Here is an 11287-nt window from a genome sequence, read left to right as displayed (position 1 = left end):
CCTCAACTAGGTGAGTACAACTAGATGAGTACACACACACACACACACACACACACACACACACACACACCACTGGGCCCAGGGACAACACATAGTGAAGAAATTGAAGAAAGGAAAGCTGCAATGGAGGCAACTAAATCGAATCAGAGGATACATAAAAATATGAAGTGGGAGAATGAAAGGGAGAGATCAGTCTTTGTTTTTGGGCTCCAGGTAAATGAAGGGGAAACTTATGAAGCATGAAGACAAGGGGAGAAAACAGTAATTGAAAGCATCATGAAAGCAATAGGAGAAGACATGACCGAGCTGACAAATTTTCTGATAATAGGAGGGTTTTCAAGAGGAAGAAACAGGACTGTCAAAGTGATTTTCAAGACAAAATCGGCTCACAACAAGTTCCTGCAGAAGAAAGTACGAGTAACGGACATGTCGACGTACCAGAGGGTGTATCACGACTGTGACAGAACATGAGAAGAAAGGGAGAAACTGAAAGAGAGGGTACAAAGACGAATGGAGGAAAGATCAAATACAGCCTCCCTCACAACCACCTACAGAAGCCCCCAGCCAAGACAACCCCACTGCAACCAAATATTCTAATCCAAAAAACACATGATGTACTCAATGCTCCAACCCACCTCATTACAAACTACATCTTCACAGCAACAGCCCATAGTTCCTAATCAGGTCTCCCACTTCGCCAACTCCAAAGTACCCCCCAGACTATAGTTTTAGAAAAGTTGAAGGTTTGGTGTACAAATGTAGATGGAATAAATAAATGTGAGGAGTGGCATGAAAAAATCAAGGAGACATCCTTAAACATAATAGCACTCACAGAAACGAAACTCACCAGGATGATAACAGATGTAAGTTCCACCTGGATATCAAATTTTGATGAAAGATAAAGGGAGCAGAGGGGAGAGGAGGAGTTGCTTTGCTCATCAAAAACCAGTTGGGAATTGAGGAAATAGAAGAAATGGATGGAATGGGGGAAAGGAACTAAATATTAGGAACTATCCAGTCTGGGGGTCATAAGGTGGTACTTGCAGTGATGTATAACCTACTACAGAACTGCAGGAGGCCAAGAGAAGAATATGAAGAGTGTAACAGAGCAATGGTAGACACACTAGCTCACGTGGCTAAAACAAAGTTACTAGTTTTGGGAAAACCTGGAGAACCAAAGGGGTCCCGAAACATGGAAAGTCAAGTGGTACTGGAAAACCTCATGCATAAGTTGAGAATGAACCAGCAAGACTGGACCTACTATTCACCTTCAGTAGTTCAGATATCGAGGATATCACATACTAAACGCCTCTTAGAGCTAGTGATCATGTGGTTCTGTGCTTTGAATACATAATTTAGATACAAGTGGAGAGGGTAGCAGGAATAGGAAGGGAGAAGCCAAACTACAAAAGAGGGGACTACATAGGCATGAGGAATTTCCAGCAAGACGTTTAGTGAGAAAGAGAATTGGCAGGAAAACCAGCAAAAGAAGTAAATTACATGACAACAAAATGCAAAGAAGGAGAGGAGAGGTTTGTTCCAAAGGGAAACAGAAATAATGGGAAGTCCAGAACGAGTCCTTGGTTCTCCCAAAAGTGCAGGGAGCCAAAACTAAGTGCACTAGGGAATGGAAAAACTTCAGAAGACAAAGGACCCAGGAAAATAAAGAGGTTAGCTGAAGAGCCAGAGACGAATATGCACAGATAATAAGGGAGGCTCAGCAACAATACGAAAATGACACGGCATCAAAACTCAAGTCTGACCTGAAACTGTTTTATAGCCACATCAGGAAGAAAACACCAGTCAAGAACCAGGTAATCAAGCTGAAGAAGGAAGGTGGGTTGTTCTCAAGAAACGACCAAGATGTGAAGAGCTTAACATGAGATTTAAAGAAGTGTTTACAGCGGAGACAGGAAGGACTCCAGGAAATCAGAATACGCAAGTACACCAACAAAGGATACACAAGTGATAGATGAAATACACACAACTGAGGAGGAGGAAGTGAAGAAGCTGCTATGTGAACTTTATGCTTCAAAGGCGGTGGGACCGAACAACCTTTCTCCGTGGGTCCATAGAGAGGGAGCAGAGATACCGTGTGTGCCACTAACAAGAATCTTCAACACATCCATTGAAACTTGGCAACTGCCTGAGGAATGGATGATGGCAAATGTAGTCTCAGTTTTTAAGAAAGGAGGCAGGCACAAGGTATTAAACTACAAACCTATGTCATTGAAGTGCATAGTATGCAAAGTCATGGAAAAGATAATCAGGAGGAAAGTGGTGAAGCAAGTAGAAGGACACAAGGTTATGAACAACAACCACCACACCTTCAGGGAAGGAAAATCCTGTGTCACAAACCTACTGGAGTTTTATGACAAGGTAATGGAAGTATGACACGAAAGAGAGGTGTGAATAGATTGCATTTTCTTGGATAGCAAGAAGGCCTTTGACACAGTTCCTCACAAGAGGTTACTGCAAAAGCCAGAGGATCAGGTACACATAACAGGAAAGGCACTGCAATGGATCAGAGAATACCTGAAAGGGAGGCATCAGCGAGACATAGTACGTGACGATGTGTCAGACTAGGTGCTTGTGACAAGTGGGGATCCTCAGGGATCAGTCGTAGGACCTGTGCTGCTTTTGGTATTTGTGAATGACATGACGGAAGGGATACACTCACAGGTGTCCCTATTTGCAGATGATGTGAAGTTAATGATGAGAATTAAATCGGATGAGAATCAGGCAGTACTACATAGAGGCCTGTATAGGCTACAAGCCTGGACCTGCAACTGGCTCCTTGAATTTAACCCCGCTAAATGTAAAGTCATGATGATCGGGGAAGGGCAAAGAAGACCGTAGACAGAGTATAGTCTAGGTGGCCAAAGACTGCAAGCCTTACTCAAGGAAAAGATCTTGGGGTGAGTATAATACCGAGCACATTTCCTGGTGCGCACATCACGCAGATAATTGGTGCAGCCCATGGGCTCCTAGTAAACCTAGGAAAAGCGTTTTGATACCTCAACAAGGAATCGTTTAAGACTCTGTACACCATGTACGTCAGTACCATATTGGAGCATGCATCACCAGTTTGGAATCCACTACTACTCAAGCACTTCAAGAAATTAGAGAAAGTGCAAAGGTTTGCAACAAAACTAGTCCCAGATCTAAGGAGATTGCCCAACGAAGAAAGGTTAAGGGAAATCGGCCTGACGACGCTGGAGGACAGGAGGGTTAAGGGAGACATGACAACGACATGCAAAATACCTTGAGGAATTGTCGAGGTGAACAAAAACAGGATGTTTTATAGATGGGACACAGAAACAAGGGGTCACAGTTGGAAGTTGAAGAATTTCTTTAGTCAGAGCTGTCAGGAAGTGGAATGCCCAGAAAGCGATTTAGAGGAGGCAGGAACCACACATAGTTTTAAAACATAGTTTGATAAAGTACATGAGCAGGAAGAGAGAGAGAGAGAGGACCTGAAGGGCGATCAGTGAAGGGCTAGGATTCGACCCCTGCAATCACAAATAGGTGAGTACACTCACATACACACTAATATATATATATATATATATATATACATATATATATATATATATATATATATATATATATATATATATATATATATATATACATATATACATATATATATATATATATATATATATATATATATATATATGAATATATATATATATATATATAAATATATATATATATATATATATAAATATAAATATATATATATATATATATATATAAATATATATATATATATATATATATATATATATATATATATAATCATATATATATATATAATTATATATATATATATATATACATATATAAATATATATATATATATATATATATATATATATAAATATATATATATACATATATAAATATATATACATATATATATATATATATATATATATATATATAAATATATAAATTTATACATATGTATATATATACATATATATATATATAAATATATATGTATATGTATATATATATATATAATATAAATATACATAAATATATATATATATATATATATATATATATATTATATAAATATAAATATACATATATATATATATATATATATATATATATATATATATATATATATATATATATATATATATATATATATATGTATATGCAAAACAACCATTTTGACAGAATAGTGAAATTCCAAGTGCATCCGTGACTTCTCACATTACTAAGGAACTATTAAAACAATACAGCAAAGGAAAGCTTGTAAAGGGTCAAGACTATGCCTCACCATCACATCTCACAACACGCCTGACAACACCCGACTCTGTGAAACACCCCTATTAATCCACCCAAGAATTAAGATTTATTACTTGTTTAATGTATCATTAAATTCTTCCCAAATTTCGTTAATTATAAATGAATCCAATTTATATAAACCAAAGGAAATATTCGGATTATTTTCAAAACTGCTTTTTATGGAACACCATTCATTTATATTCCTGTCGACCATGGACTTGCTTGATACAACTTTCTCAACCTTTTGAAAATCCATTGGATGGTTAAAATCTTTCACATGAATAAATAGAGCATTGGAATCTTGTCCAGTTCTAATGTTATATTTATGTTACTTTAATCTTAATTCTAGACTTTTACCAGTTTGACCATAATAAATTTTATCGCAAATTTTACAAGGAATCTTATAGACACACCCCTCAGCATTTTGGGGGGAATTCTTTATCAAAAGTTTTTTTTACTGTATCAAGATTTTTAAATATAACTTTGATATTAAAAGTCTTAAGAAGAGAAGGCATATCAACCAAGTTTTCATGGTAAGGGAGAACCAACATATTTTAGTTTTATAAGGTTGGTTGTCCCTTTTTGGATTGTAAAAAGCATTTCTATCTATTTTAAAAAAATTATCAAATACGTTTCATGGGTACTTCAGATCATTAGCTATTTCATAAATTTTGGATATTTCTTCATAAGAACATAAGAACATAAGAAAGGAGGATCACTGCAGGAGGCCTGTTGGCCCATACTAGGCAGGTCCTTTACAATTCATCCCACTAACAAAACATTTGCCCAACCCAATTTTCAATGCTACCCAAGAAATAGCTCTGATAACTCTATCCACTCATATGCAAGTCCCACTCAAATCCAACCCCTCTCACTCATATATTTATCCAACCTAAATTTGAAACTAACCCAACTAGGTAGACTGTTCCAGTCATCAACTACCCTATTTCCAAACCAATACTTTCCTATGTCCTTTCTAAATCTAAACTTGTCTAATTTAAATCCATTACTGCGGGTTCTCTCATGGAGAGATATCCCCAAGACCTTATTTATATCCCCGTTATTAATACCCATCTTCCACTTATACACTTCGATCATGTCTCCCCTCATTCTTCGTCTAACAAGTGAATGTAATTTAAGAGTCTTCAATCTTTCTTCATAAGGAAGATTTCTAATGCTATGTATTAATTTAGTCATTCTACGCTGAATGTTTTCTAAAGAATTTATGTCCATTCTGTAATATGGAGACCAGAACTGAGCTGCATAATCTAGGTGAGGCCTTACTAATGATGTATAAAGCTGCAGGATGACCTCTGGACTTCTGTTGCTTACACTTCTTGATATAAATCCCAGTAATCTATTTGCCTTATTACATACGCTTAGGCATTGCTGTCTTGGATTAAGGTTGCTGCTCACCATAACCCCCAAGTCCTTTTCACAATCTGTATGGCTAAGTTCTGCATCATTTAACTTATAAGTGCTAGGGTTATGGACACTCCCGAGCTTCAGAACCTTGCATTTATCCACATTGAACTGCATCTGCCAGTTTTCTGACCAAGAATAGAGTTTGTCTACACCCTTCTGAAGTTCCCTAACATCTACGTTTGAATCAATTATCCTACCTATCTTTGTGTCATCGGCGAATTTGCTCATATCACTAGTAATACCCTCATCAAGGTCATTGATATATATTATAAACAACAACGGGCCTAAGACTGATCCCTGTGGTACGCCACTTGTTACAGATCCCCACTCGGATTTAACCCCATTTAAGCATACTCTCTGCTTCCTATTAGTGAGCCATGATTTGATCCATGACAGCACTTTATCCCCAGTGTCATGAGCTACCAGAGATGCCAGAGTTCACCTCTGAACTCTGAACTACATATACGCAAAGCTCTCAAAAACATTTCTCTGTTAATATTACAATGTGGGGTTTATATGTTATGAAATATTATTGCATATTATAAAATACTTTTTACAAAGAAGCCCACTAGTAAGCCTAGGTATGCCTAGGCATTTTGGGCAGACTAATACTAATTCCTACTCTATATTGACTCAGGTTATGGATCATACTGATATTAAAGTTAGGTAGCTGTAGTGATTAACTAGATTTACAAAAGTGAGGTAGTTCAAAACATTTAAGAAATTAACAATTAGTTTATTTCTTAATAGGAATGGTCTCGTCTTGGCATGATACAGTTTCTATTAAAGCTCCTATATTGGAGTGTCCTAGACAAACATATGACTAGCTTAAAAATTATGAAGCAAAAGCTATATTCAGAATTTCATGTTTACAGTCATTAGTGTAAATTAGGGGGAGTCACAGATATCAGATAAGTGTATTTTGTTTTTTATATGTGCAAGCTAAGGTAGTTTTCATGTGGTTAACTACAGGTGGGGAGTGTAAGGGAGTTAAGATGTTTTATAACGGTGGTTTTGAAAATGGTGGTTGAGTCTGCAGTTCTAGAGTTTTCAGGCCGGAGTTCCAGATTTCAGGCCCTTTTATGTACAATGAATTTTTGTATAGATTTAGCCGGACACGGGGAATGTCATGTAGTGTCTGGTATTATGTCTATGGGTCCTGTCACAACTATCAAGAAAGTGTTTTGGTTCAGGTTAATATTGGAATTTATGGTTCTGTAAATGTAGATTGCAGAGTAGTAAGTGTGGATGTTCTGAACAGTAAGTTTAGGTCTTCAAAGAGTGGGGGGGGGGAGAGGGGGGTTGCCTAGCATTGGATTGTGTGATAATTCTTACTGCAGCTTTTTGTTGGGTTATTATTGGTTTTAGGTGGGTAATTCTGTTGACCCCCCAAGCACAAATGGCATATGTGAGGTAGAGATAGATGAGTGAATAATATAGTGTGAGTAGGGCTGATTGTGGTAAGTAGTAACATATCTTAGTGATGATCCCAACAGTTTTGGATACATTTTTTGTTATGTGTTGAATATGGGTGTTGAATTTCAGGGTGCTGTCGAGGTGTAGGCCCATTCCTTAATAATTATAATAATAATAATAATAATAATAATAATAATAATAATAATAATAATAATATCTTGATTTCTACAAGTACATGTACAAGGTATACAGGCCTAGCTGAAAATGACATACTACTGTATAGAAAGCCATTGGTTATGCAGAGCATTTCGGGCAAATTAGGAAATTTTGTCCCAGGGTGCGACCCACACCAGTCGACTAACACCCAGGTACCCAATTTACTGGTGTAAGGAAGCACGCCCAGTGTTTCTCCCCTCGCCACGAATCGAACCTGGACCCTCACTGTGTGAAGCGAGAGCTTTAGCCACTTCACTTTAGCCATTTCATTCATTATTTATAGAAATATAATTGGCGAGAACGGCGGCAATTATCCTTCGCAAAGAAAAATATTTTAATTTAAATTTTTGACAGCGATTAACGATATTTGTGTTTATAAACCTGCGACGGTAGTGTAGTTCAACTCATCTTGTATAGTATCTCCGTGTCCTAAATGCATCTTCTCAAATGGCAATGGCTTAGATGCAGCAGAGTTTTACATCACCCAGGAGTGCAAGGTGTAAAGTGCTCATCACAACCACTGCACAATATTATGCCAATTTTCTCACTTATGGCTGCTTGTATTAGGTATAAATTTTGTTTCTAATTATAATTCTGAACAATATGTGAGACCTAAAATAATAAAATTGTCGATAATAGCGTAAATATACGACTGTATAGCGACCCAGAACAACATACCTCCTATGTCATGGCGTCATTATACTATTGAGAGACTTACCACTACACTCTGGTCTTGGATAAGCTCCACCAACTTTGTAACAATGCGAAATAATGATATTAATATTTTAGAGGAAAAAGAACATAAAACAATGAAAACTGGAAAAAAAAATCGAAAAGTCTCTACATGCCTCGAAATATACTAACAGCGACTTCATCACGAAAAATGTACTGACTATAATTTTCTTTAGATACTTTATATAAAAATGAGAATTACACCAAAGTGTTGCCAGATTGTTAAACTATTTTTGCGTAATGTTAACTCATTTATCGATTTATTTCGGAATTTTTACGATCCGCCAGCCCATGCGAGGGGCTGCAGGATCACGTACCCCTTAGGGCTTAGGTACTCTGTTTTAGTGTCCGTCTGCTTGTAGTGGTGTACAATCTATTTTTTTGTGTGGAGGCTAATCTATTTATTTCGATTTTTAATATATTTGTTGTGGTGAGGAATCTATTTGTTGTGATGAGAAGTCAATTTCTATGTTATTAACAAAATGTCAATGTATTCAGCAAACTGGAAAGGTATGAATGGGGTAACTTATTGGAAAGTAAGAGTAGCCTCTTGGAAGACGGGTAGGGGCTGAATTCTCTAAGGGGAGGGGTGGGGCAGCTTACTGTAATGGGCTGACAGCTTACTGTAAGAGGCACACAGCTTACTGTATGGGGCAGGCAGCTTATCGTAAGGGATGGGAAGCTTGCTGTAAATAGTGGGCATTTTGCTGTTTGGGTTCAGCAGTTTACTGTACGTGTGTGAGTACCTTAATGTAAGCCGCGTATATCTTACTTGATAAGCGTGACTTAACGATGAAAAAATGGGAACTTACTGCATTACCTGACCAAGTTACCTCAAGGTATGTGTCTGTGTTAGCAAGCAAACTTCAGCTTATAGTAACATGCATTTTAATTGGTAAAACAAGCAACACAAAGAGTATACACTGTATGAACAATGATCACATGAGCCAACAAGCATCTTGTTTTGACCAGGGATAACATCTGTCACATCTATCTTCTCAACTAGAAGCAGCTAAAAAAAGTTGAAATAGCTCAAAAACTTTTTTACCTATAAATTATAATACACACATACACACCGGTAAATTAGTGCTATAATAATACACAGGCAACTGATGCTCATGCTCTTACTAACAAATCTGCTACCTACACATTATTTTAAATCTACAGCTGCTCTCTATATCTGCTTTGAAGTGAAAGTAATCTGTGCATTGCCTTCATTCTTGGCAAATATGTGAAGATGTTATAAGAATCTTTGCTTGGTTGCTGGACATAAAACAAGTGACTTATGTCATCAGTATGTTACGTAATGAAAGCATTTTTTTTGCATGTTATTACAGTTTCATACTCATTTGCTCCTCTCCGATACTTTGGACAGACTGGTCGCTGCTCTCCTTCTGACAGACTCGTTGAACACAAAAGAAGTGTTAAGAATGCTGACACTAATAATGTTCTTATCTGTTATGCCAGAGATGTCAGTTATCCTATTGACTGGTCTTCTGTTAAAACTGTCTACCCTACTTCTAGCTTTCAGAGTCGCCGTCTTGTTTAATCATCCCTTACACACAGCTTTCCTTGTATGAATCTTAGTCTTGGCTTTGTCTCTGTAGATGTCTTGTTTTCTCATTACATTGTTAAATGCTCCAAATTTCAAAATATTCCTGATTTAACCTGATCCTTTCTTCTGTTCCTTTCCTATTTTTCCTTTTTTCTTTCTTTGGTTTGCTTTCTTCGACCTATTGTGTTCTGTGAGTCAGTTTTTCTTTCCCTGCATTTGGCCCCACTCCTTGCGGACCCTTAGCTTCCCTCCAGTGATCCTTTTTCTTATTTTTTTACTGACCTACATTCTGTTTCTATTTAGTCCTCTCCCCCCATTCCACTACTATTACAACTACCTTTACTTTTGCCTCCCTCCATTCCCCCTTTTTCCTCTCTCTTTTGCCAGTAGACTATTCTCCCTAATTTGTACTATCACTATTCTACTACTACTTCCACTACCTGCCTACCACTACCACTACTTTCTCTTCTCCTTTTTTATTCCCGTCCCTTTCTCGCTCACATATAAATTGGCTTCCTCACTCTTTTCTATTAGTGTGACTTTGTAAATGGTCCAACTCGGACCGAAACATTGACGTAAGTTCCTCCTGTCTCCTATGTGCGGGTTATTTATGTATTGTTTCAGTAACGGTATTGTGCCATTTTGTTCTTTCGGTTAACTGTAATTGTCATCTATTACTAAAATTAAACAATTATAATATAAATTAAACATTTCGAAGACTAGATACAAATATTTAAGCACGCAGTCATAGGCTCCCTTAACAGTCTTTCACTCTGTTTTAGTCACAGTGAAAAATTTATTTTGAGAAGCTGAAGTATAAAGTAACTCGAAGGTAAATTATTCAAACATTTTCGAAAGTCAAATGTTGATCAAGGATAAAGTATTAAATATTGCAACTATATAATAATGTTATGATTAACTCCAATACATTATAGGAAGTACATAATGGGAATATAAATTATACTTTTAATAATCTTGCCAAAATATAAGTCACCCTCCATATTAATATTTCAAATTATTTACTTTAACAGATAAGTAGAATGTACACTTTTTTTCTGAACAACTAATTATGTCAGTCGTTTTTCATTGAAACTCTTTAATCAAAACAGAGATATTAACACAGACATCTAATATAATCACAGATATAAAAATAAATTATTTTTATAACGATATTTATGTATATTTCTCTAAAAATTAGCAACTAATAATAATGAAAAGAATTTCAGTATGGATACAGAAATAAAACTTCTTAACATAATTACAGAAATTTGGATACCAGTCTCATAAACCAAAAAACAAGCAATTACTCTTGGCCTTGTAATATTTTGCTTAGCATCAGATGACACAAACCTTGGCTACCTGTAGCTCCTGCTACTCACATAACTGTTATATTTAAAGTTTGAAATTGAATGTTATCACCATAAATACATCCGAAACTGATTAGAATAAAGCCTAATGAACTGGCTCGAGGATTCATCATGAGACCCACAATGTTTATGCGACACATTACATCACTGACAGACAAAAACATCTAGAATTCTGAGGATCATAGTACTAGTAACAAAAAGATTTACTGGTAGGAGTACTTTGATGCCTTCACGATTATCTTAACGATCTTTACAAATTGTTGACATA

The 11287-nt window shown here is 36.3% G+C and overlaps 1 protein-coding gene across 1 annotated transcript in view; it reads left to right on the top strand.

Annotated features, from left to right (window-relative positions):
• LOC128696898 (protein unc-80 homolog) overlaps positions 1-9646 on the top strand; it is a 1079316-nt gene extending 1069670 nt beyond the window's left edge. Inside the window, exon 62 of the mRNA XM_070095999.1 lies at positions 9473-9646. Within this exon, the coding sequence (XP_069952100.1) occupies positions 9473-9646 (174 nt within the window). The remainder of the gene's footprint in view (positions 1-9472) is intronic.
• Positions 9647-11287: the final 1641 nt, after the last annotated feature.

This window comes from Cherax quadricarinatus, chromosome 52 (assembly GCF_038502225.1).
Source record: "Cherax quadricarinatus isolate ZL_2023a chromosome 52, ASM3850222v1, whole genome shotgun sequence".
Lineage (NCBI taxonomy): Eukaryota > Metazoa > Arthropoda > Malacostraca > Decapoda > Parastacidae > Cherax > Cherax quadricarinatus.
The sequence above is the reverse complement of the archived record's forward strand: the minus strand, read 5'-3'. Positions and strand labels throughout refer to the sequence as shown.